This window comes from Gopherus flavomarginatus, chromosome 6, assembly GCF_025201925.1.
Source record: "Gopherus flavomarginatus isolate rGopFla2 chromosome 6, rGopFla2.mat.asm, whole genome shotgun sequence".
Taxonomy (NCBI): Eukaryota; Metazoa; Chordata; order Testudines; family Testudinidae; genus Gopherus; species Gopherus flavomarginatus.
The window spans coordinates 29,443,605-29,471,519 of NC_066622.1; the positions used below are offsets into that span (position 1 = coordinate 29,443,605).

The window sequence follows — 27,915 nt, forward strand, 5'->3', positions numbered from 1 at the left end:
TAGAGATAAGTGTTCTGCGTTGGTGAGTAAAAAACCTAGGTCCCCAGAGGCTGCTTAATGTAGCAGAGGCAACAGCACGAGTCTGTAGGTAGTAAGAAATTGAGTCCCTTGTACTTCTCGACCACAACTGTTAGCCAGTGAAAGGTATTTAAGTGTGAAATGAGCCTGGTTTGGCTTTCTGTGTCTGTAAGGATGGGGGAAGGGAAGGCAGGAAAGAATTAGGAATAGCCTGGGCCAGATTCCAACCTGGTGCAAGCAGCAGAAACTCCTGTGAGGTAAATGGAGTCATTTACATCAGGTGTGCACTGTGAGGTAATAAAATGTCTGAAGGTGGAGAGTAAATGAGAACCAGAAACAGCAGTATGAAAAATTATTTATTCACCAATTAAAAAAAGGAAAGTTGCACTTAGAAAAATTCATGCTATTCTGCAATCAGAAATAATTAGGATCCCAACCTGAGTTAAAGGGTCAGAATAATTTGTCTGCCACTGCAATGGCTATTTCGTTAGGGTTACACAATGAGGATGTACTACATTGCATAGTACTATATTTTGCTACCTTTTGCACATGCGATACACTCAAGGTGCATATATCAAAGCCACTCTGATATTTATTTATGGTAATTACATGTTCAGAAGGATTCCACCTGCAGTTTTACTGTGTTTTGTTGTGTCGTTGTGGGTTTTTTGTTTTTTTTTTTGTTTTTTTGGGTTTTTTAATAGAAGAAACTCTTTATTTTAAGCAGTATAGAAATGATATTTTAACAATCAACACATTGCAATACAGTATTGAGAATATTCTATAATACAGGTACATTCTGATATTCCTTCATTAATTTTAACAGAAGACAAATTAACTGTTGGGGAAACTTGTCCTAAGTGCCTCATCTCACAGCTGCTCCAAGCTACATTTAAATATATAAAACATGTCATTTGAAGCAGTAGTTACCAGAAATCTTGCAGAAAAACTTTGACCAGAAACAAAGCAAGAAAAGCTTAATATTCTTCTATGTTGCTTGTACATATATATTTTGCTACTAGCAATACAGAAAAATAGTAACTTTGTTGCTTTCTTTCTGGTTAAAGGATAATTCTTATGTAACCTACAGCAAACAAGATAAGTCTCTAAGCCCAGTTATTCGTGTATTCATAACTAGGAGAGGATTATCAATTTAAAACTGTAAATGAGTGCTGCTGCTAACTCTCTCCTAAAAGCTTGCACTTTGGGCTACAAATGTACAAATAAAGTGATAACACAAGAAATATATTAGTATCAATTTATATCAACAAGAATGTTAAAATGCAAGGACACTAAAATCGTTCTACTTGCAAGTATGATAAATTAGAAGTAAAATGATTAAAATACTTTAAGCAACAAAACTCGCAATACACACCATTGCCAGCAACAGTATGCCCTCTAAAAAAACTGTTGCTTCCTGTGCCAGCAGGGAACATGAGCCCTTGAGGATCTTTTTCTTGCTATCTCTTTTTAAATTTATTACTTTTTTTTTTTTAAGAATCAGTCAAACTCACAAAAGCAAATAAGTGCAGCGATCAGGCCTTTTCTCAGAGGGAAATTTGCCCCTCTGTATGCTAATTTGTTGGGTTATATGTGACTTAATAGCTTACAGGCCTTGCCTTGCCTCTGTGCTGGGATGAATGTCCCCATCCGTCCTTAAGTTAGTGGCGCCTAGCTATGGCAGCATTTGTACACGCCTTTTTAGGATGTGCTAGAGCTGTGGATAATAATCATTCTGCTGATTCAGCAGCGACTGAGACTGAGAAAGTAGGCAGAGGGACTTTTTGTGGGACCCTGCACCAAAAGGAGGGAAGGTTTATGCAGGCTCTTGTGATCCAGCAACAGAGAAACTGGGCCAATGAGTACTTGTGAGAGAAAAATTGGGCAAAGGAAACCTTGTTAACTTTTGTTCCTACTGGATTCCTGTCACCTTGGAAGAGGTGGAGTTTTTGGTTTAGCTGAAGAGACAAACTGCTCCCTAGAAAGAGGGAAAATTAGGCATGGCCATCTTCACACAACATAAAGGCATTCCACTACAGCAATATAGAATACAAATACCTAGTTACAATTGAGAGAGGTTAGGACAGTGTGACTGTGCCAGAAATTAAGATCCTTGGTTTCCATAGTGGAAATGACAGCAATTTTTGTTGGGAAATTTCTCATCCATCAAGAAAACAGAAGGCACAAAAAGTGAGAAGTTCGAGATGCCTTTGGAGCTCATGCCATCACTTTGTTTCCTGTTGAATTCATTCACATTGCATATTTCTCTGAGGAACTCCAGTTTCTATAGAAATTGAGATGCCAGACTCTTCAAAGGCCGAGTCAATGAACTAGCAGTTAAAAAGCTCAACCTTTCCACTAGAAACTGAATATTATATATTTAATAGGAGGAAAGTCTCAGGCACAGGAAACAAGTCATTTGAAGGAAACAGAAAAATGCTGGCTTGAATAACTTCAGCTTCTCTTTTTTGTGTCCAAGTTTAACTGGCTCAAGTGCAGAGTACTTAGAGGAGGGGTCAAGGGTTCAGATCTCTGAAATAAAATGAAAAGCAAAAAAATTAACTCAATTATGTAATAATTACAGTGACTTGCAAGTTCCCTCTGCAATGGAATCAAAAGCTTCTGCCATATTGTCTAACATGGGATTTTCCAGCTTTGCCCTCACTTCTACCAGCATGGTCCTTCAACGGGTAGCATGCCAACACGGTCCTTCATGAGCAGACCAGTGCCTGTTACAGACTCTGGGAGCTGTCCAGTGAGGGCCTCACTTCTAGCTGCCACTCTGCGTTTGGCTACCAGGGGCTGTATTTTTGCCAAAATCCCAGAGACGAAAAAGATTTTTTTCAAAGATCTGTAGACTGTATATGAGTGAATAGGCCGATTTTCTTTTATTTTTAGCAAAGGCAGCATGTGCCAGTGGGCAAATAATTCATAGATTCTGAGTCCAGGAGGGACCACCATAATCATCCAGTCTGATCCTCTGATACAACAGGCCATAGAATTTCCCCAGAATAATTCCTAGCGCAGACCTTTTAGAAAATCTTCCAATCTTGATATTAAAATGGTCAGTGATGGACTGATTGCACAACCTTTGCTAAATTGTTCCAATGGTCAATTACTCTCGCCCTTAAAAAACATGCACCTTATTTCCAGTCTGAATTTGTCTAGATTCAATTTCACTTTCTAAAAAAACATGATTTTCAGGCTCTGATGAGGAGTGGGGAGGCTGTTTGAGTGTGCACTATCAGTCGGATGGAAGGCAATAGGAAAATAATTGAAAAGATCATAACTCACCTTCTTGTTACCTACTGTCTTGAAGCTGTCTCAGCCATTGGTTTCTGCACTCCAAAGGCAGTGATGAAAATATTCACAACTACTATAATGAACACCAGTCCAGTTGCAAGGTTATTGAGGAAATCCAGCTTGGCATGTTTTGCAGGGTTATTAAGGTCATATTTTACTTCAAAGGAAAAGAGAAAAGTGCTATTTTACCATCAAAACACATTTACACACATGGTAAAAAGCTTTTTATTATTGATCTTATGTAAATATTTCTCTTCCCCCTCACTAGATGCCAGACACGTCCGTCCTGCAAAAAGGAAAGTTAGCATTGCAGCCAAAGTTACAAAATCTATGGGGACTATTTTCATTTGTGATGAATATGTAATATCCTCTTACTCTGTAAGAGTCAAATTCTGCTCTTAGATACATTTGTGCAGCTCCCAGTCTTTCTGTGTGTAGCTAGATGCAGAATGTGTCCTACAGAAAAGAGATTCCCAACACTTGAAGCAGTAATATTCCTAACAGTACATTTAATTTCTTTCCTTCCAAAAGTAAAACTGTCATAATAAATATTTTAAGTTTGCATTACTTTACCTCTTGAAAATTTGTCTTTACTCCATTTATCAGAAGCTCTACCAATGAAAGCCAATAAAGTCTAGCCTCTTATGACAGAATGGGCTATACATCCTTTCTAGATAGCCCAATCACCTCTCTCTCTTTCATCGGTTCCAGTATGAGACGTCTGTACCTGCCCTCTTCCCCATACCTAGCCACTATTCCTACGGCTTCTAGTTCTTATTTTGAAAGCAAGAGCATTACATCTGTTTAACAGAGTGAAATTTCAAAGCATCACAGCTTTCGAGTCAGTCTTATTTTGAGCATCAGCTGTGTAAACATAATTTTCTTTTGTTTGCTTGCACTTTTCCTTGCTTGAACTGCTGAGGGGAGGACAAATAAGATAAGATAAGATTAGATTGGTGTCAGTCTCATTTCCAGATTTTGTAAAATGTATATATGAGCAATATTAAATATGCATATGCTTGTGTAGGATTGTGTGAAATCTGGCTGGACTGTTCAGCATTATGGCAAGCCGAAAATCTCCTCTGACCACTTTCTCTCTCTAAATGGGGGCTCTATAATTTATGGCTTGATTAAATATCATTGAAGTTGGTGGGCAGACTGTCATTGATTTCAGTGGGCATTGGATCAGGCCCTTAAAGAGAACTAATGAAAGGACATCTTCTTCTAACTTTGGTTGGTAGTAAGATACATAAATTATATAAACAAAAGAGAGAGAAATCTGAATAAGATGTTAAATACCATGCAGGCTGTGGCAGCAACAGTATCATAAACAGTGTTACCAAAGCCCCTTGATGTGTAGTTTGCGAACTCTGCTATACAAATCGGGGTGGGGTTTATTTAGCAGATGGGTAGGGCCCTACCAAATTCACAGCCATGACAAATGTGTCATGGACCGTGATAGCTGGTCTTTTGTGTGCTTTTACTCTATACTATACAGATTTCACAGGGGAGACCAGCGTTTCTCTAATTGCTGGTCCTGACCCAAGAGAGAGTTGCAGGGGGGTTGCAAGGTTGTTTTAGCGGGGTCGTGGTATTGCCACTCTTACTTCTGTGCTGCCTTCAAAGCTGGCAAGCGGAGAGCAGCGGTGGCTGTAGGTCAGGTGCCCAGCTCTGAAGGCAGCACCCCGCCAGAAGCAATGCTGAAGTAAGGGTAGTGATACCATACCATGCCACCTTTACTTCTGCACTGCTGTCTTCAGACCTTGGCGGCCAGAGAGCGGCAGCTGTTGTCCAAGTGCCCAGCTTTGAAGGCAGCCACAGCAGCACAGAAGTAAGAGTAGCAGTGCCACAACTCTCGCCTACATCTTGTTTTGGGATCAGGACCCCTGCAATTACAACACGATGAAGTTTCAGATTTAAATAGCTGAAATCATGAAATTTTAGGATTTTTTAAAAATCCTATGGCCATGAAATTGACCAAAATGGACTATGAATTTGGTAGGGCCCTACATGTGGGCATTCTGAACACTGAAGAACTATTGGCCCCATTTGTAACTGAGTTAGTTTAAGAACGAATGGTTCGGTGAATCCCAGCTAGCCATGCTGAATTAGTTTATGACCCATTGCAGGTTTGCCCTGCGTCCATGCTAGTGCTGCCCTATAAACTCCCTCGATTCAAATGGCTTCTGGGGATGTCCCATAGTTTCAGCTCTGTTCCCAGAAGCAGTGTGTGGTGAGAGACATCCCAAGCCAGCCAGAGCACTGTGGGGCAGTAGTGAGGGGGACTGTTTGACCATTTCAGCTACTCTGCATCTACACTGACACTAAAACTGTTTGAGAGTTAACCCCGTATGCAACCTGAAAAAACCTGAAGCCCAGGGTTGGAGTTTCTGGGAGAGGATGGGAGAAAGAGGGAGAAGAGTTTCTGATCTTCCCTAGAGAAGGGTGAAAACTGGCACGCTCTGGGCTTGAACTATAACAAAGGGAAAGAGACTGAATAATGGCTTCAACGTTCATTACCCTGCAAGGGGAGAATGGGGAAGTTTTCATTTAGCCAGAGAGCTAATCTATCAGTCCAACAACTACACGCTGAGGCAGCAGCCATATCTGCATATGAAAGGCAAGCTCATGCCTTCATTCCATTTATATCAAGGAGGGGTCCAACTTGACTGCTTGTGATCTCCACAATGGTTCGTGCAGGGGTGCTGGAACAATTTGCATAGTGGGGGTGCTGAGAGCCATTGAACCAAACTGTAAACACTGTACAGAATGGAAACCACTTCAAGCCAGGGGGTGCAGCAGCATCCCCAGTTCCAGCACGTATGTGGCAGTGTGTCACTGGGGAAAAGCCTTTCAGATAGGAACACCCTAAGCAATTCAGAACTCTTTAAGTCATGCCAACACTTGACACATCCGGAAACTCACAAGCAGCCAGTGCTGATCTTAAAGCACCAGCTAAATGTGCTGGCTGTATGCTACTCTGTTTACCAAGTGGGCTGCTGCACAGCTTCCTTATCTCTAGCTTCTGAACATAGTTTGCGTGTAGCCCCCAAATAGAACACATTACAGGCTGGCAAAAGGTACGCGTTAAGAGAAGCAAGGTCCACACCTGAAAGAAGATTGCAGCCTGCTAGCCAGATGTAAATGTTAAAAAAGCAGTGTCTGTCACTGCTGAAAGATGGATTATTCTGCAGCAATGGGGCTCAAACCAGACTTTCAGCAACAATCAATGAAGACATTAAAGATCTAGTTTCTGCCATGTATTCAAGCTGCTTTCTCTAACCCCTCACCACTCCTGTCTTATCTGAATTGAGTCACAGCCAGTTAGATCTCTATTCCCCAATCTCTTCCAGAAACTGGCAAAGGCACTGAACTCGCCTGGCTGAATGAGAAGAGAGAAACATAAAGCTGGATGCCATCAGCCCATGCATCCTCGCTAACTGGGAACTTCACCCTTGGAACAGGAGGCTGCCTCCTCAGTTGTGCTTCATAGAAAGCTAATTGGCTACTGTTTTGCTTAATGAGAAATCTGCCCTGTGTGAACTGTGGCTACTGCTTTCCAGACTTCTCTTTTCAACATATGAAAAAGCACAAATATCTTACGGGCTTAATTTCAAAAGAAGAGCCTTTAAAATCTACATAAGCAATGTTAATATGTATATGGTTGTCAGCAGCAAAGGGTTGATCCAAAGCCTTCTGAAGTCAGTAGGGCTCCCACTTATTTCAATGGGCTCTGGTGCAGACCCTTACTGAGGGGCTGTGGGTGAAAACCTAAGCCTCTCCTCTGGCAACTTGCTTAAGCATCTCAGGTCAACTCTTGAAACCTGTGCTGCAGATATTTTGGGTGTCTCTTTCCTTTTGACTAGGTGATTCTTATGAATGCTACAGCCCCAGATACAGGACTTGTATAAAAATTTTGCAAAGTGATGCTAGAATCTCACTACACATCTCACTCCTGTGATGCCAAAGTATATGCAAATACTATCAAAAGATTCTGATAGTAGAATCATTTGCATTATCACTTTCAAAAATGTTTTGGAAGAAGGCTGCATAATCCCTTGGCGTTCCCCACTCTCATCCCAGAGAGGCATATTAGCAAATTCTGGGCTATAGTCAGTTAGCACCTTTTTATTTGGAATTTTCCACCAAAAGGATATTGGACCACTAATGCAACCATAGGATTGGAGTATACAAAATGGATTCCCCAGTACCCACCCTCCATCCACATCCTTCTACTGAGGTCAGTGTTTTGCATAAGGAGCACAGGATCCAGCCCCTGGCCTACACAACACAGTTGCTCTGTTTAATTTACAAGGAGTCTAACTTTAAACTCAGAACTTGGATAACTAATTCTTGGGTCTTGGATTTTTGTATGTAGTATAAATACAGAAATTCCTAGCGCTAGGACAGTAAGTGTTGACATTTTGAAAAACATCAATAAAAATGCTGCATTAATTTCCAGCTGCATGAAACTGCAAGGGGGTCTGTAAATTCAAGGATAATAGAAAATGCAAAAAGCAGAACTCTGATTCTACATACTCTCAATATTAAATATTAAATAACTTGGATTAAATCAATGGCAACATTCCCACTGGAGCTCAATGCAGTAAGGATTTCACCCTCTATCTTTAAAGGAGTCATAATAATAAATGTATCATCTTAACTATTTTTCAGAAAGTATAAATGCTTTCTCTACTGATAAGCTTAGTGGTAGTATCCTAGATGTTTTCTTCAGTCCTATCAGTAATCAGACACATGTAACACTGGTAATAATGAATATTAATAGTGACACATAAGTTAGAAATCAAAGTAATCTTGATGCTTGTGCTAGAATCTCCTTGCTAGTCCAGAAGATGGTCCCCAGGCATAGACATATCAGCTTTTACTCTGATGTTACATGTCCTGTTGGCCAAAAAGTCAAGATGAAGTGATGGGGGCTTGATGATGGATTAGACATGTCTTTTGTGTGAAGAAATTCTACCTTTAGCTGTTTGTTAACTAGACTATTCCTCAAACAGAATCCAGGATCTTCCCTTTGAACAATTCTCTACTAGTTTATGGCTGTCAATCCATTTCTTTCAAGGGATTATATACCAATAAGAAATGCTGGAAAGGGTGAATCTCTTCTTCTTAGCTTTAAGTCCAGTTAATACTTCTATAAATCACTAGTGTCAAAACCTGTAATGACTTTGGCATTCTTGACTATATCTTTCCATTGTTCTTTGTATGATGCATGTGGTAACCAGAATGTCAGTATTCCAAAATGCACCTTAATGCCATTTATGGTACATGCAGTAATATCAGTTTCCCTATTTACCCCAGAAGACTGGGAGTTTTCAAAGAAGTCAATTTTATTCCTACCAAGCCTTATGCTGATGTCTGGTACTCAGGACCAAATTCTGCTTTCACTCGCACTGCTTTAAAGCTGTTAAAGCCAATATACAGCATCAATGTAAAAGAAATTGTGTGTGTGTGTGGAGGGGAGGTATATAGTGATAAACTAAAGAAAACATCTAGGATACCACCATTAGTCTGTGACATTGGTAATGTGGGAGCGGAGGACTGTAGTGTCATTGGTGGTAAAGATGTTGGGGAGGAGGTGTAATCTACTCTTACAGTGCTGTTGCTACAGAATAACATTTTGGTCATTCCTTAATACTCTATTGCCTCTAATTGCATGAGGCTACGGGGCATAAAGAGCCTGCCCTATATAGATTTGTTTGTTTGTTTTAATGTGCACTGTATTTAACTATGTTCCTTGCTCCGTCAGCCTCACTGAAATAATCATCCATTTTCCTGCAGTCAGCAATTAAAAATAAGGAAGCTTATCGGCAATCCACTTTTCCCCAGTGAAAAGGAAGCCAACACACTAAAAACATTTCCTGTATTCTGTAGCTGAATTTAACCTGTTCTGAGACAAAGCCATTCAAATAGCTTTCTTTCCAAAAGGTAAATGCAAAAACAGGGTTAATCCTATAGGAAAAATAAATGGTAATGTTCTTAATACGTACCAAGGAATATCAGGAGCACGCCCACGCCAACTTGAAGTATGAGGGATATGCTGATGAGAACAATAAGTGGGATGTAGAATGAGAAGGAAGGTCCTTGCTCCATTACTGCTTTCAACTGGGATGCATTGGCCATCAGAAGAGCAATATCCAACATGCTCTCTGCAGCACTCTTCTTATTGGCGTAGTGGTTCATATTAATGGGTCCATTTCTCTGCAGCCAGCGTTGTGGTCTAGGCTGAAAGTGAAAATATTTCAATTATGGATACTTCAAGTTTAATGGGTTAGCAAGCTAAGAAAGAGACTTTGGTCCAGGCACTGAGTTCCTAATCTGCTCATCTCTGTACTGCTCTCATCTGTTTCTGTGTGCTCGCACCTACCAAGATCCTCTAACCAAGGAGCAACAGATTGCCTTAAATGCAGGCCAGGGCCGTCCTTAGGATTTATGGTGCCCTAGGCGGGATTATTAAACTGGTGCCCCTGTGCCTGTCTTGCTCTTAGCAACACACACATAAGCTTACACTACTGGAAAAATTGCCACATGCATGTTGTTAAAACCAGTTTAACGTAGTTAAGCACACTGTAATGCTGATGGACTAGCACTAAAGAAGTAGCACTATAGAAAAAATTCTGATTTGACAGAATGATGCAAATATCATTTTTTTAAATTTGTCAACATTTTATTGGAAACTTATATGAAGAGGTATTGAAACAAGGATTATTTTCAATTACAAGCAATCTTTATGGCTTTTTTGGCTGCAAAAGCAGTAATAATGTCATCGTATGATAAAGACAAAGTGATGTCTGGTTTGACTGCAAGAACAGCAAGACCAGTCAAGTGTTCCTGACTCCTTGTAGAGTGGAGATAGTTTTTAATGAGCTTTAGTTTTGAGAAATTCCGTTCTCCTGATGCTACTGTTACAGGAATTGTCAGTAGAATACAAGTGGTAATGTACACATTAGGATATATATATATATATATATATATATATATATATATATATATATATATATATATATATATATATATATCAAGAAGTTTGCTAGTATGAATAAACTGTACAATGTCCATCATCGATTTTGCATGTGGCAACATTGATCACACTGTACTCAATTCTTTGTACAGTTCAAGTCCATTTAAATCAAAATGATCGCCGTGCTTCAGGAGGCTCTCTAGGTCAGGGGTCCCCAACGCGGTGCCTGTAGGTGCCGCGGTGCCTGTAGGTGCCATGGCGCCCACAGGGGCCTCTCAGTATGCCTGCGTACTGGCCGGCATATGAGCATCCGCCAAAATGCTGCCGAAATTCGGCGGCATTTCGGCGGCGACGCCTCTGGATGACACCACTTGCTGCTGACAAGCAGCAGCATCCAGAGGCATCACCGCCGAAATGCCACCAAATTTCGGCAGCATTTCAGTGGATGCTCGTCCGCTGCCACAGTAAGGTTGGGGACCACTGCTCTAGGTTCTTGCACTTTGTCATTAGTTGCTCTTGTTTTCCTATTTCATTGAATTTAGTCCTGCTCAGCCCACTACCAGCTGAGTGAAATGGAACCCCAGGCTGCCAGCAGGTTGAGTGGCTCAGTCAGGGTACCAACCGCAGGCCTGCTCAGCCCGCTGCCAGCCTGGGGTTCCTTGGGGGTCCCCAGGCCAGCAGTGGGTGCTAAGTGAGGCCGGCGGCTGGGACCCTGGGTGGCAATGGGGCAGCAGCCGGAACCCCAGAGCAGCAGCAGGCTGAGCCACTCAGCCTGCCGCTGCATACCATCAAAAATCAGCTGGCGTGCCACCTTTGGCATGTGTGCTGTAGGTTGCCAACCCCTGCTCTATACACTAGTAAGGAGATGAGCATATTACAGTTACTGGAGGGCTCTATTTAGCAGTAACAGGGCTATAAGAAAGTCAGTCAACGTTTTTTGTTTCTCTGATGAAAACTGGCCCACTCCCTTCCCCATACGAAACTTGTCACAAATAATTGTCAACAACTTAATTTTCTGTTTTTGGCTAAGATATTGATTTTAAAAAAATATTGAAATTGAATTCAGGATTGTTAGCAAGCATTTTTGGTGAACAAAATTTGTTAAATGACAATCTAAATGGCAACACAGTACTGCTTTCATGCTTGGCTCATCCCTCAGCCTGCTGGTCCAACAGCTGCAGTAGAGGAGGAGATGGGTGGAAAACTGCAGGACCTCAAAATCCACCTCTTGGGGTGCAGAGTGGCAACAGCAGCAGCAAACCCTCAGGTCTGATCACATGCCAATGGGCACCACCGCCAGCCCAGCGGACCATGGTGAAGTTAGTACAGCATCTGATCTCAGGGACAGGGCACCCATGGAGCCACAGCACCTCATCCTGCCCTGTTCAGCTCCCCCCAGATGAGATGGATCACTGTGAGCTCGGGGGAGAGACGCGCTCCTCAGCTAGGGTGATCAGATCCAGATGTCCTGATTTTATAGGGCCAGTCCCGATATTTGGGTCTTTGTCTTATATAGGCACCAATTACCACCACCTAGGGTGACCAGACAGCAAGTGTGAAAAATCAGGATGGGTGGTGGTGGGGGGAATAGGAGCCTATATAAGAAAAAGACCCAAAAATTGGGACTATCCCTATAAAAGTGGGACATCTGCTTACCCTACCCCAACCCCCTGTCCTGATTTTTCACACACGCTATCTGGCTATCCCTAGCCCAGCCGTGTGTGACCATTCTAATCCTGGCTGCCTGCGAGGAAGTGAGTTATTTTCACTGTCATTCCTCAGCAGGCAGGCAGCCAGCCTCCCCTCCCACCCAACCCAGCCCTGATGGAGGGAATGGGGGAGAGAGGGGTGCTCCCTGGGGGAGAGGAAGAAAAGGGGGGGTGCTCTGTGGGGCAGGGGAGAGAAGAATGGATGTTATGGGGGACAACAAAGGATACTGCCAGAGCCACAGAGCCTGCCTCACCTCATGCCGGGGAAAAGAGTCACACTCACAGATGAGTTCCTTCCCCCACCCCTTCCCAGAGACCCCAGCAGCCAATCCCCTCCCTCAGACTGTGCTGCATTCAGCTCTCTCTAGGACCCAGCAGCCCTGCTCTTACATTCTTCACTGCTTCCCGTCGGCTCCCGGCAGAGCAGTGCCCTCAGACCTTGTGGTGCCCTAGGCGGCTGCCTGTTCTGCCTATGGCTAAGGACAGCCCTGATCCAGGCACAGATATATATAAATGTATTAACTGTTAGAAGCATGTGAATCAGAATGTCCATGTCACCAGAGACAAAGTTTGGGTAATCTGGATAATCTAAAGGCTGAGAAGTGTATAAATTGGATTGCTTTTAAACATTTTTAAAACCAGGGCTATACTTTAAACCAGCAATTCTCAACCAAGGGTACATATACTCCTGGGGTTACACACAGGTCTTCCAGGGGGTACATCAACATATCTAGATATTTACCCAGTTTTACAATAGGCTACATAAAAAACACTAGCAAAGTCAGTACAAACTAAAATTTCATACGACTTGTTTATACTGTTCTATATGCTATACACTGAAATGTAAGTACAATATTTTTTATTCCAATTGATTTATTTTATAATTGTATGGTAAAAATGATACAGTAAGCAATTTTTCAGTAGTAGTGTGCTTTGACCCTTTTTTCCCCCCCCCTCTATTTTTCGGTCTGATTTTGTAAGCAAGTAGTTTTTAAGTTAGGTGAAACCTGGGGGTACGCAAGACACATCAGACTCCTGAAAGGGGACAGTAGTCTGGAAAGGTTGAGAGCCGCTGCTTTAAACACCCACTACACTGGATGAAACTCCTCCCTGTGTGGGATGTGGGACAAGGCCTATGCACCACCTGAGTCATTCAATAATCCTATTTGAGGATTTGTTGGATTAAACTGCTGCATAAATTTGTGTGTCACCCAGATACACTGGTGGATATTCCCATGCTGCCCCCGTCCATCCATACATATATGGATATTCCATTTCTGATTTCATGTGATGGGAGATGATTAAGATACAGGGGATTTCCAATACCAAATGCCAGAAAAGCAGTAATCTACTAGGGAAAGCGGTAGACATAGCAGGTCTGTTCTCTCTTGCTTTTTTTTCCTCATCCTTTAGGATATCAGTAAAACTCTGTCATTGGCACCAGATTTCTAAAGGAATTAGGCACCAGGTGAGATTTTCAAAACTGCCAAAAAGCAGCTTATGTTGTAGTTGTGTTGGTCCCAGGATATTAGAGAGACAGGGAGGATGAGTTAATATCTTTTATTTGGACCAGCTTCTGTTGGTGAGAGTAACAATCACTTGAGCTTACACAGAGCTCTTCTTCAGAAGCTCGAGAGCTTGTTTCTCTCACCAACAGAAGTTGGTCCAATAAAAGATATTAACTCACCCACCTTGTCTCTCTCTAAGCAGGTTAGGCGCCTACCTCACTTTGACCTCTCTAAAAAACCTGGTCCTTGGTACACACTTGAAACCATGAACCAAATTATGCCTTCTGTTATGCCCACGTAGTACAACTATACATCCAGGGACAGGGCCGGCTTTAGGAAGTGTGGGGTTCGATTCAAATATGGGGCCCCTGCAGGTAGGGATGACTCACCTGGCAGTGCTCTGGGTCTTCAGCGGCACTGAAGGACCTGCCGCCAAAGACCTGGAGCGAGTGAAGGACCCGCCGCTGAAGAACTGGAGCTCCACCGTGTGAGTAAAAATTAAAAAGGCGCCTAAGTTAGGCGCTTTTCTTTAGGGCCTGGGGCCCTCTTAGCCATGGGGCCCAATTCAGGGGAATCGGCCTAAAGCCAGCCCTGCCCAGGGACCTCCACTAACCTCCATGAAGTTGCACAGGCATAGACTTTCGATGTTTGATTTAATAACTCTTCTTCATTACTGAATGTTTAATTATACAAACAACTTCCTTTTCTCTTATGTGACTGACTATATATGAGCTTCCCTCTTGTCCATATCTTTGGTTTCTAACTACTTCAATATAATTTATTTTGAAAGATTATAAAAAGTGTCGTGGCTGGGTTTTTTGGTTTTGGGTTTTTTAACTCCTATTCGTTAGGGATATTTTTTACTAAATAAATGTTTTCTTTGGAAAGGTTAAGCACTGTGTGGGAAAAATCTCTATTTAAAGGTTACTTCAAATGCAGAAGTCTCTCTCTCTCTCTCTAATTAAACTGGTCAGTGGCTGTGCTCAAAACAGCCAAACTTCCAGTTTCAAAGTCAGTTCAGCCACTGTCCATCCCGTGCTTATAGTCTTTGAAGCTAGAAAAATTTCAGTGCATTAAATGTGTTCTGCTACACCACGTAACTTCCCAGTTCCTTCCAAGAGAACAAACTGCAAAATTTGACCTCATTTCTCTGGACACAATTTAAATAATGTACTGAGAGAAAAATGTCATGAAACAGCAGCAGTGAGAATGAAGCCATGTAATCACAGCCTCACACGGAGGGCTTCATTACTGAGACTTTGCTCATGGTGAAAAGAGGAAATATTAATTTTTCAGATCCAAACTTCAGTAAGGAAGAACTCGCTATTTAGCTTTGTTTGGGACCCATGATATTAAAAAAAAAAAAAAAAAAACAAAAAAAACACCCAACCCTATTTGCTTCAGTTTCCTGCGGGGGACAAGGACATGGACACAAGCTACTGAATCATTTATATAAACGTGCAGTTCCTTGAATGTTACCGTCTCCCGAACAGCAGTGAGAATCTGTGTGGCTGTGTTCCCATTACTTTCAAGGAAAAGCAGCCCAAAATACACCCCAACCTCAATATAATGTGACCTGATAGAACAAGAATTCAGATATAACGCGGTAAAGCAGCACTCCGGGGGGTGGGGGGGAAGAGGGTTGGGCTGCACCTTCCAGTGGATCAAAGCAAGTTCGATATAACAGTTTCACCTATAACGCGATACGATTTTTTGGCCCCCAAGGATAGCGTTATATCGGGGTAGAGGTGTAAATGTTGGAGCTATTGAGCAAAAACACTTAGACTAATATCACCTATTAATTGTACAGTGCAGGCCATATTCTGCCTGTGGCTGCAAACATGTAATGCCAATAACATCAAAAAGTTGCACAAGTGTAACTGCAGAATTTGGCCTGTGTGTTTCTATTGAAAATAACTTTTTTAAAAAAATGTATGGACTATAAAACTGATACCATTTGTGGGGTTTTGCAATAAGTTCATAACTGAGGAAGCATATCACTATCTGTTCAGGTATCTGCTGGCTAATTGTTTGCTTCTTCCTGCCAAAGAAACTTACTTAGAGTGCAATATCTGACATATAGGTAAATAGTAGATTGGTTTGACCCAGGCTCCAATTCTAAATGAAGAAAGCAGATTGCTTCCCTATCCATATATTACAATAAAAACTTTAGGGCCCATTCTGAGAACTCTCTCTTTTTCCCTTGGACTTCAATAGGAGTGGGAACATGGCCTTAAATAATTTACTTTAATATACAACTCTTAATTAACTACATGTAAATGGACTGGGGCTCATTCTGCTTTAATTTCCACCTGTTGATACAATGGGGTGCTCATGTATCAGAGTGAAACTTGGCCCAGTCCTTATACCAGGAAAAGCACTCCACGTTTTTAAACATCCTGCCCTTCCATAAGACGTCCTTCGTTGTGCAGACACAGTGGAACAGTGCATGGGCAGTGGATTGCACTAGAGTAGCTCATAAATGGAGTCACAACATATTAGCTGAGTAGATAATCTGCTGCTGTTCTAACAAATTCACCACTGAAAAATGGCAGTCCTCTACTGTATGCAAGTATTTCCAAACACACTTTAGCTGAGGAAATGGTGGTGTTTATCACTTTTTATTTGGGGAGGGGGGAATGTAAACAGAAAAGTTCCAGGAACTTCCACACCCTCATTAGGCAGTGGAACTCCCAATCTGGCAAGAGAACAGGAAAGGAACAGTGCATGAATTAGTATGTCAGAATTGAAGATCTGACATGCTGGAAGATCAGTTTAAGGCAACTGCTCAAAATGTGGATTTACCCAGTACTACTGCAGAGGCTTTGCTGTCTATGGCAGTTAGAATCAGGGAAAAAGGCATGTTATATAGCAATCTCTGTTTAAATACTATGGCAGGAGAAAGTAGGAAATGATTTCATAGTGTGGTCAAGAGAACAACATGCAAATAGCTGGCAGGTACCAGAAATTGAGTCTTTGTGCTGCAGCTTCTTGGCTTTAGAAGATTTAAGACTGAAGCAAAGTGAGATACAGAAGCAAGGTATATGCTAAAGCTTGAACTGGGCTCGCAATAACTGTTCAAAATGCTTGTTGCTACTATGTGGCTGTAAAATGCTACCCCGTGCTTGCTGTGATGGTGCTGTAACAGTGCCATGTATTTAACCAGTGCTTTCCATTTTATAAGCACTGTTTAAAAACTGCTGGGTATCTACCTTTCCCCCTCCACAAGTGCAACATCTGCCCCCTGCAGAAGGGCTGGGATTGCTCTCTTCTGCAGTGGCTCCTGGCACCCTGTGACTCTGTCCAGTTCTAATGGTGCTTTATGCTACGTCTACACTGCGAAGTGAAGATGTGACTATAGCGTGGACAGGCATGCCTATGCTAGCTTTAATCTAGCTAGCCTGGATGACAACAGCAGTGTAGATGTGGTGGCACAGATTTTACTACAGGCTAGCAACGAGTGTGTGTACATAGGCTTCCTGCAGGGCTTGTATTCTGGATGTGAGCTGTGCTGCCACATCTCTACTGTTACCAGATTAAAGCTAGCATGTCTATGCCTATCTGTGCTATACTTACCCCTTCACTTGCAGTCTGGACATATTGCTAATACTGTTGGCACTTCCTCAGCCAGTGCCTGACCCTTTTTAAGGAGTTTTTCCCACACGGAGGGGAGACTACAAATAAATTGGTACAGATTCCAACTATAGTAACCTTTTCCACTGAGTGCAAGATAGATTAAGTGTTTCCACTACAGAGAGACCCTCCCCCAGTCAGTGGGAAGCTGGATCTTCAGAAGGCCCTCTGGTATTTGTGGCAGGAGTGATGGTGTGACTCTATTCCCCCCTCCCTACAAATGTATACAGGAAGGATAAGATCCAGCAACAGAAGGTTCTTTCCATGCACATGTCTAGAGTCTGTCTCCCTTACTGTTTTTTCCAACATGCTTATTTTAACCAAACTGGGTAAAACTCCATAAGGAGCAGGGAGAGGGCACCTGCTGCCAGACAGCTTGTGGAGTAGTGGGGAGACAATTCTGTGAAGAAATGTATTCCTCATCCTTTTTTCCTGGAGCTCTCTGGATAAATGTGGCTGGGATAAAGCTGTTTACCTGCCTCACCATCAGTGCCGTACCTTAATAGCCTTGCACACCCCAGAGAATTGCATCCCTGCAATATGCAGCTAACCTTACTTGGGGTAGGTCTAGATGACATGCAATAAAAAATGTTAGCAGCTGTCAGCACTACACTAGTGCTAGCACTGTTGCTACCACTCATGGGGCTACATGAGTGGATGTGTAACTTTGGGTGATCTGCCTAATGTAGATGTGGTCTTGGTTTACATGAGCACCACCGTCGTGAGCCAGTGCTGGATGTGATAATGGTGAGTCTTGTCCCAAGCAACTAAAATATCAATAGTGCCAGCATGTTTCTGCACCATTGCAAGACACTTTGCATCTTTTGGGCACAGAGCGGTTTGATGCAATCCCGTGCCATGCTCCTACCACCAGAATTATCTAGTACAGACAAGTTACTGGGTAGGGTGACCAGATAGCAAGCAGGATGGGGGGTGGGGGTGGGTAAATCAGCACCCATATAAGACAAAACCCCGAATACCAGGACTGTCCCTATAAAATCAGGACATCTGATCACCCTAGCTCTGGGCACAAACCATGTTAGTCTGTGCAGTGTGTTCTTTAGCTTGCTCTGAAAAGGAGAGCTGTGAAAAGCCTTCCCCATCTCCAGTCTCTGTGGCTCTTCTGAGAGCAGTGAGAACAGTTTGCTGAACAGCTTAGTTTTTCATGGATAGAACTTTCCCACCCGCCCAGCATCTTGCAGCCCCTTTTCAAGCTTTGTGGGACTGCTGTCTTCACCAGCAGTGTTTAATCCCATCTGTGGGGAGCCAACTAATTAAGACACTATATCAGAATAGTTGTATTGTTTTCCTTCTCTTAAACCTTTACAGAAAGATTAAAAGGGTAACCCAGTGCTTATTTCCCCACAGTATGGTTATATTCAGTAATATTTTACTGGCAACTGTATGGGAAAAAGAGAATCTTTTGTAACTACTTGTTTTTACTGACCATCCTGCCCCTGTGACTTCCAGTTCATGGGGATTTCCTTTATAAAAAGAGCCTTATTCCTTACACCCGATGACTCAACAACAAAAATTCTCTGGCTTTTAGTTGCAACTCAGTGACAGTATCCACTTCAGGTAAAGTCTGAAAAGAAATATCAAGGCAGTTTGCTAAACATACAGGTCTTGTGTGCATTCTAGTAAAGCTCAAGCGTTTATGCTCTTTATTGACTCAGTGGTGAAAGTTACCTGATTGAAAAGCCTGAAGACCAAAGACCCCTGCTCATTCACTAAACGATGCTGTCTACTTAAGCTTCCACACACTACCACACTAACATGCCTAAAGTGTGACACAGAGGAATGGCTTATGGGGGAAGAGAGGAATTTAGTCTCGCTAGTCAAACTTTGGCCACTGCTGAGATCCCCCAAAAAGTACCAATTACACTGTCAGGAGAGGTAAAAGTGTCAGTACCAATTCGTGTTTTGGTTTTTGATGTGGACACCTCTCCATGCTGGAAATTAGACTGCAAACACCAGCACTACTGAGCACTCATTTCTTTCATTAGCTCCATAACTATGTTCTGTGACTTTCTTGTGCCCTTGCATGTATGAAAGAAAATGCACTTGGCTTCACATGCTGGAGATTTTAATGCGTGCCCTTTTGCTTCTGGCTTACATGCAGCTATTGTTCTGGTTACATGCAGCTATTGTTCTGGTTTTACATTTCTCCCATTATACCCATGCTTTCTAAGAGGATAGAATTAAATACTGTTTGTTTTAGAACATGCCCTAAACCAACAGAGGCCTGAAACTTAAAAGTTATGAGCCAGATTTTGCAAATGCTTGAGCATATTGAGAGCTATAGGGCTGTTAACATGAATGAAGTTACTCACATACATGAATTACGGTTTGCAAGATCAAACTCTACAACTGTTAATCCATCCTTAACTGACTCCACTGGAAAACCAACAGTTCAGAGTTCTTAAACTAAACTTTCAATTTCCAGCTTCTCTGTGGGTACTGCAATCTTTGATTTGTGTACACACGATACAAATTTGGGGCATCCAATCTGAGGCGCTTTGACCCTGATTCAGAATCGTTGAGCACCCACAGCTCCTGTGGGTTTCAACTGGGGTTGTGAGTGCTCAGTGTTTCTGAATATCAGGCCCCATGTCTCAAGCTGGGCTTCTAGAAACTAAAGTTTCCAAAAGCAGTGGCCAATTCAGAAAACTTCACCCATTGCATCTGTATTATAGACAATATTTTGTTTGTCTGCAAAGCACAAAATCCCACCAGAGGAAAAGTGAGGAAGGGGGACAACTTCTGGATTTTTTTTAACATAAACCTAATCTATTAGTTTCCCAGTGTCTAAGTGGAAATGTTATTCCTGTAACTACACCGTTAAGCTGATTACATAATTGTCAATCACAGCTTCCCCAGTTCTCTATCATTCACAAATCAGAAATATGATGGGTAACTGTGCTGTCACTCAGCAACCAGAAATAGCTTGTTTTAGGAATTCTCTCTTGAAAAGACTCCAGAGCCCTTGCTGCTTTTCAGTATTATGCCTAGTAAAATCTTTGGAATGGTGGCAGCTATGCAACAGACGGTTAGGACCTTCTTGTTTTTCTATCTCTGCAAAGATAAAACCTCCCAAGGACTCTGCCCGGAATACTATACTCAACCACTAATTAAGTACTGACTCAGACAGAAGAATACCACATACAGAATAGAGAGTATGTCTACACTGGCAAGTTTCTGCACCACAAGTTATACCACTTTTATTAAAATGCTGTTGTGTGTTCACACTGTACTCCTTGTGATGCTGAAGTGCACCCACGTTAGCAGCTCTTGCAATGGAAAAGACAGCAGTGCATTGTGGTAGCTATCCCACTGTGCAAGTGGCCACAGGTTGCTTTGGGAAGGGTTTGCAATGCCTCATGGGGCAGGCACAGCATCACATGATGCAGGTTTCCCAATCTCATTGTTCCATGGGCATTCTACTACATTGCCCCCTGCTTTTCAACTGAAGGGGGGTGGGAGGGGGAGAATTTGACAGGGAGTCAGTGTGTGTGTATGGAGAGGAGGAGAGTGTGTGTTTTGGGGGACACAGAGTGTGACAGCATGCTGTCTTGTAAGTTCAGAAGGAAGCAACCACTCCTGAGGCAGGGGGAGGGGAAAACCCTCAACATCAGCCCCGCTTTGAAAGGGGATGGGTGCATGTCTCCAGGACAACCGAGTTCAAAACAATGAGCAGAGGTGTCGCTTGAGGCATTATGGGACAATAAGCTGCTTTACTGTGCAGAAACTTGCCAGTGTAGACAAGCCCTCATCAACACCCCTTCCTGCAGTACCTCCATTTTCCCTAGAGGTCTGGCATTCAAGTACTAATCCAGCTCAACAATACTTAGCTTGTGAGAGCTGGTGAGATCACATCTTGAGACGGCATGGCTGCAGTCCATTAGATTATCACTACAGAACAGGGGACCTCTACAAACTGAGATGTTTTTTCATATGTCTAAAATCAAGATTAGTAGTATAGCAACATTATTTAAAAAGAAAAGGAGAAAGTAGTATTAATAATGTATTCAGATAAAAAAGGCAATACAGAATTCCTTAGAAAGCAATCAAGATGACAGTGCAAATCAAGTTGTAAAGTGTTTTAAAACAAAAACAAATCTAATTTATTTAATCAAGACAAAACCATTCATTGCTAGATTTCTTGTTCCCTGTTGCCTTGCATCATGTTTTCCTTTCATTTCCGCATTAAGGCTTTGATTCAGGAAAGTGTGTACACATGAACTTAAGTCCATCCCTATTTAGGACTGCACTAAGGGCAGTACGTAAGAACATGCTTAAATAGGCCCAGATTCAGGAAAGCATCCCAATCTGCCATCATTCCCAGATTAGACAAGAATGCAGTCCCTGCATGTTAATGTATTGTGTTCATGCTTGCGTAGAACTCGTTCCAAAGCATGAGTGTATAACTGTATACTATTGTATCTTACAAAAGATATTGGACCAAATTCAAATCCACTCTAAGCGGAGCAACTTCACGGAAGCCCATGCCAGGGCTGCGTTTAGCTTTCAGACTTAAATTCAAAGGGAAGGGAGGGACTGATCCTGCTCCACTTTAAATCAGTGGGAGTCTTGTCAATGAATTCACTGAGAGCAAGATTAGGCCCTGAGGCAGTATAATTACCACCCTATGCAGTGAAACAGCAAAGGTTTCTCCTTTAATACAAACTAATATTTTCTCTGCATGAGACACACACTATAGAAGAAAATGAATATTCAGAGCCAATATGATTATTTAATGACCCTTTATAATCGCACATGAGAGTTCTAACTACAAAGCTCTTGAAAGCCAGGAATACCATTCTGGAAGACAAGATGACTAATGTGGCAGGTTTTCACAGAGCCCTGCTGTGGCTTGCAGACACTCTGATAGCTTCAAAATAAGTTTTAAAAGTACTACTGCAACTGAGAACTAAACTTGATCGAAATGATAAATGCAGGGTACTAGGGGTCTGACTCATGTAATCATATGGCACATCACATGTTCTCCAATGGGTTTTGCTTTGTGTGGAGCATTATCAGATTCTGTCCAGATTCAAATCTTCATTGTTCTGGTCCTTTTCTTTTATAGTCCTCAATGTAACTGTTTCCTTGCCAATAGGTATCACTGACTTGTGCATCTTTGTTCCATGAAGATTTTAATATTGTAAAACTTATGAGTTTTGGGTATGCAGGATCAGGCCCTAAATGAGTAGCTTAAGTCTGGGCATTGAGCAGATAAGGGCAGACTCTCTCCCCAGAGGTTTCAGGTTTTTAAGTATGCCCTTGGCTCATCATCCTGCTTTTGACTCTGTACTACTTTACATTCTGTTCCCTACATTTAGAACAGCTTCATCTTTCACGTATGCCAAGTTGCCTTTCTTTTCTCAAATCCTGTTTGGAATATTTTTATTACCCAAACTGACCAGCTATGCAAAAAGTAAACCAACAAAAATGATGAAAAAGTGAACTCTAAAAATCAATTTTAATAATTTAAGGCAATGAGAACTTATTTTTTAAATTATTTTTAACCCGAGAGCATCATTAGATTGCTGGCTTTCACCTTCCATCTCTCCACTCCACTGCTATTTGGTCTTACAGCATTTGTCAGAATTACATTTTAAGCTGATGGTTGGGTTGTGTGTTTGTAAAGCTCTGTTGACAAGTTCAATTTGCTATAAATAATTACTACTAGCCCTTAGATAAGACCAAGTTTCCATTTGAAATATGTAATGCTTCAGGACACATTTCATTCTAGTGAAGAAAAGAATAATTATTTCAAGTTCCCACACGTATTGCAATTTGTTCGTTTATAGTTTTAGACTGCCCAGGACACCTTAATATTCTTTATTAACATTTACTTCTGGATGCTAAGAGTGAAAATATACTACCTGCTTTGCATATGTTTCTAGCCATAAAAAAAACTATAAATGTATGAATGGCTACAACGTGACATTAATATCCCTTGCTTTGCTATACAACATTTGGGTTTATCTTTCCTCTCTTTGGTAGCTTATTCATCTGACAATATGCTGTGTGGATTGATACAGTGAGATAGCACACCAGCTATAAGAAAACTTTTGAGATAGCTTCCATCTTTTTCTATTTCTTGTCCTCACTAGCTATTGCCAGCAGCACTAGTATGAACAAACTCTCTTCAAAATCTCTCAGGCAGCATCATTGACTTTAATTGGAATAATGAAAAATAGGCTCTACTAAAAGTGAGAAAGGAACTACTCAATGTGAGCAAAGGCATGACAATCTAGTCTAACAGTAGAAGCTAGCAGCAAAGAATCCTGTGGCACCTTATAGACTAACAGACGTTTTGGAGCATGATCTTTCATGGGTGAATACCCACTTCGTCAGATGTCTGACAAAGTGGGTATTCACCCATGAAAGATCATGCTCCAAAACGTCTGTTAGTCTATAAGGTGCCACAGGATTCTTTGCTGCTTTTACAGATCCAGACTAACACGGCTACCCCTCTGACAGTAGAAGCTAGGAATTTCTGGTTCTTAATCTCTCTCTCTCTCTCTCATATAGATCTCTTGGGGTCTTGGGCAAGTCAATAAAGGCCAGATATTCAATAATGCTTAGCATCGAAAATTTGAGGCTTGATTTTTCAGAAGCACTTAGCTCCCAGTTACCCACCATGCTGAGCTCTTCTTAAAATACTGATCATAGATATCACAGTGGGATCTATTGGGTGCTAAGTGCTTCCCCCTTTTTGGGGTATCTAAGGGTATGTCTGCACAGCAAAGAAAAACACGTGGTTGGCCTGTGCCAGCTGACTCGGGCTTGGGCTGGGGCTGTTTTATTGCTGTGTAGACTTCCAGGCTCAGGCTGGAGCCTGAGCTCTGGGACCCTCCATCCCACAGGGTCTTAGAGCCTGGGCTCCAACCTGAGCCCAGAAGTCTACACAACAATGAAACAGCCCCAGCCCAAGCCCCGCAAGTCTTGAGTTCACTGGCACAGGCAAGCTGCGAGTTTTTCTTTGCTGTGTAGACATACCCTTAAAGGGATCTGAGCTTTTGGAAAATCTGACTCTTAGACTCTGCCTCATTCCCCTCGTCCAGGCAAAAGTAACACCTTCCTATTTCAGGCATAATGCGAGGATTAAAGTTCATAAATATCTCTACAACATTTCTTTATAGAATTATTTGGTTTTAAATATTCTTGGTGGTTAATTTACAGCTGCTGCTGCTGCTATCTTAATTGACTGATTGTGTCTCAGTTTCTTTGGGAAAGTTTGCCACAAATGGAACAGTAACTACAGATGGCAGAATATAAAGCAAGATCAGAAAACCCACTAAAGTATATAGAAAGATTCCAAGAACAGAAACTGAAGGGGAAAAATCTGAGTTAACATGACCTAGTCAAAGCTATTCCTTTCTGTTAAAAATAGATGAATGAGGAATTGGCCATTCTAAAGAGAATTTTTCAGTTCACCATTCTGACTCAAGTACGTCAAGCTTGACTTGGAGTAAGACATGAGTAAAGCTGAAGTCAAACAATTTTTTTTTTACTGCAGTACTTTCCACTATTTGACAATCTGCTTTAGAACTTATGCCAGTAAGGCTGTATGACATCACATGCAGGGCTCGTCAGGGTGGGAACAGGAACTTACACAGATGCGCCTGTGTCTTGGCTGTATGAGAAAGTTTTACCAATTATACAGCTACAGTTATACTGATATGTTGTTCTATATGGACACTCTTAACATAGGAGTAGCTTTTTCCAGATTAGCTTAACCCCCTTCACAAGCAACTAAAGCTAAACCATAAGAAAGGTGCTCTTATACCAGGATAAGTGTCCACCCTGGATTTATGCTGGCTTAATTAGATCAGTTTAAATTTTCACCTTCGGTTACATCAAGAAAAAACTTTTGCATGGAGACAAGCCATTTTCAAGTTGACGACTCAATATTTTACAGACAGGTGGTTATTTAGGAATTTGTCAACTATTCATCCAGTCTTTTCCTGAACCTCTTTTGGTCTCTTCTCCATCCTCCTCACTGATCAGTGCAGAAAGAGGACCTCTCTGCTTCTCCTTGAGTTGCTAGAGCTGCTCTGTAGGAAAGGAAGAAGGCACTCAGTCCTGCGGGGGTGGGGGGAAGTGGGGCAATTTTCCCCAGGCCCTGGAGGGGCCCCCGCGAGAATATAGTATTCTATAGTATTGCAACTTTTTCTTATGGAAGGGGCCCCCGAAATTGCTTTGCCCCAGGCCCCCTGAATCCTCTGGGCAGCCCTGCAATCCTGTTGCTGCTCACAGCAGCTCTATCTAAGAGGAGGTGGAAAAGTGTACACAGGGTTGAGTGGAGGGCTGTATGACGAGCAGTAATACACCTTTTGGCCAACAGGACTGGCTGGATGCCTGGAGCTAGGAGCTGAATAGCCTCAAGGCAAAGGACAAACAAAAGTGACAGTAAATCAACTTTCCTATGCTCCTCTGTGCTGCTCTCAGTGGATACTGAATGTCTCAGTACTTTAAAACATAGATTCTGAACAGACAAAGTGGGAGATTTCAAGCCAAAAGAGAGATTCTCCCATCAAGCTGAGTGAGCAGTTGATTCAATAATAGCTTATACGAGTGTGACTGTAAGAAAATTAGAAAATAGGGGTGGTAGTTTTAAAAGCTGTGCTCTCAAGCAGGAAAGACAGAAAAAGTCTACTAGAGAAATGCTCTCCCAATCTTGGAAGGAATAGATTAAAAGTAGTTTTTTTTCCTTCAACTATAGTATATTTGAGATTCAAGACATTCAAAATAGTCTCACAATCAGATTTCCAAAGGGGATACGAACAAGTGACATTTGTAGTAAGCACTATCCACTAAATATTCAAGTCTTGGCTTTGATTTAAATCAGCTGTCCTTACTTAAATTCTACAAGCTGCCGGAGCTCCTATCTCCCTTAAATACTGTAGAATTCCTCCTCAGTCACATACTGCTATGAGTCAGTTATACATTCATTCGCAAATGTCATCCTTCCTGTGTACATACTAAGCTATAGCACACACATTTCCTAAAAACTCCCCTCGAACTTAATAGAACTACATTGTTTATTATTTGTAATACCTAAAGGCTACATTCTGGTTTGGAGCCCCATTGGCCTAAGTACTGTATAAATATGTAGAAAGATATGGTTCCAGTCCAGAAAAGCTTATATTCTAATTTAATGATGATGTCAAGGGATGAAGAGGTCTGCTAAAACAGCAGTTGACAAGGGAAGGTAGCAGCTACAGTAGTGGTGGGCAATCTGTGGCTCGCAGGCCGCATGCAGCCAAGCAGGGTAATCTGATTGTGGACTGCAAGACATTGTGCTCCCGTTGACAGTCCACAGGCATGGCCCCCCCGCAGCTCCCAGTGGCCGTGGTTCACTGTTCTCGGCCAATGGGAGTTGCGGGAAGTGGCAGGCCCGTGTATAGAAGGAGGAAGAACAATTCTTTACTACCCTTCCATAGGCAAACTGGAAGTCTGAATGGAACCCTTACAGGAACATGCTGTATATATTCTAACAGAAAGCACTTTGTTAGTCATAGTTTTATTTCATATATATGACAGGAAAGCACATGTGTAATCCTGCTTCTAGGTAAATTAATAGCAAAGTAGAAATTGAAAAAAGTGTTGCATGGCTTATGCAGTCTGTTTTAGTGTGATAAATGCAAATCACAGTATCCATTCCAGTGGGGGACTGACATAGAAATGTACAGGGGCAGGGGGAGGTGGTTACATCTCAAATCTTAGATACTCTTCCTAAACTTAACCCAGCACCCAATATGCCCATCTAATGGCTTTCAGGATTAAAACCCAAGATCTGGTTTTGCAGGGCAGAGATTGCTCCCGCTCTCCTCGTTCGCAGGTGATGGGTTTCCTGCTCCAGGGCAGGAGTGGCAGGGGCTCGCTCAGCCTCAGTCTCGTTGCCGGGTGAGGGGCAAGGCCCCTTGCTGCTTTCCCCTCTTTGGAGCCAGGGCTTTGCCCTCTGGCTTGTCAGCCACTGACCCGCTCCCGGCGCGGGGCGCGGGGCCCAGCCCTGCGGGGCCGACCCGAGCCCCAGGCAGCGCAGGGACCCCCGCCTTGGCCGGGCGGACAGAGCCCCTCAGCCCAGGCCGGGAGCTGGCACAGCCCCGCCGGGCCGCAGCGCCTCGGTGCCCCACAGCGCAGGATGCGCCTGCCCGGCCCTGCGGCGCCCGGCGCTGCTCCTTACCGAGTCGGGAGGCGCTCGCTCGCCGCCGAGTTGCCCGTTCAGCTCGACGCTCTCGGAGGCCGAGGCCATGGTGCCGTGGCCGGCCGGCTGCTCCGCCGCAGCTTCTTGCCCGCAGGGGCCGCTTATCCGCCGGCCCAGCCGCGCCCGGTGTCTGCCCTCCCAGCGCGCTGCGCGCACACATGCGGCGGCCGGGCCGGGCTGGAGAGTCCCTCCTTGGAGCTCGCTCCGCAATGGCTGCTTCCCTTTCCGCCCGGGATTCCCCTTCGTGCCGGCCCGGAGCCTGGCTGGCTGCGGGGGCAGAGCTGCAAGTGTCTGGCTGAGTGGCCGGAGGCTGTTATAAAACGTTGGCGGCTCTGCCGGGCAAGGGACCAAACCAGAAGAAGAAGCGGGCGCCGGATTAACTCTAGAGGCAGCAGGTTTGAAACAAAGAACACGAACTATTCCTTCACCCGGCACACAGGCACTCCTCGCCGGGGATGCTGTGAGGGCTGAAAGTACCACTGGCTTCAGAAAAGGCCTCAGATAACATTCATGGAGGATAGGTCCAGCGATGGCTACTGGCCG

At 42.9% G+C, this 27,915-nt stretch overlaps 2 protein-coding genes across 2 annotated transcripts in view; one reads left to right on the plus strand and one right to left on the minus strand.

The window, feature by feature from the left end:
• CARD19 (caspase recruitment domain family member 19) overlaps positions 1–27,915 on the plus strand; it is a 151,847-nt gene that overhangs the window by 79,973 nt on the left and 43,959 nt on the right. The window lies entirely within an intron of this gene.
• NINJ1 (ninjurin 1) lies at positions 356–27,825 on the minus strand. Its single transcript, XM_050959222.1, has 4 exons — positions 27,352–27,825; positions 9,333–9,567; positions 3,313–3,478; positions 356–2,550 (listed from the first exon to the last, which is right to left on the minus strand). The coding sequence occupies exons 1-3, from the start codon at positions 27,418–27,420 to the stop codon at positions 3,324–3,326; spliced, it is 459 nt and encodes a 152-aa protein (XP_050815179.1). The 5' UTR covers positions 27,421–27,825; the 3' UTR covers positions 356–2,550; positions 3,313–3,323.

What these genes read in the sequence shown, in the direction of transcription:
- NINJ1 (XM_050959222.1), bottom strand. Translation starts at nt 27,420, where the DNA reads ATGGCCTCGGCCTCCGAGAGCGTCGAGCTGAACGGGCAACTCGGCGGC. An exon ending in AGCGAGCGCCTCCCGACTCG is followed by an intron (nt 9,568 to 27,351) that starts GTAAGGAGCAGC and finishes TTTCACTTTCAG; the next exon opens with CCTAGACCACAACGCTGGCT. An exon ending in CGTGCTCCTGATATTCCTTG is followed by an intron (nt 3,479 to 9,332) that starts GTACGTATTAAG and finishes TTTCCTTTGAAG; the next exon opens with TAAAATATGACCTTAATAAC.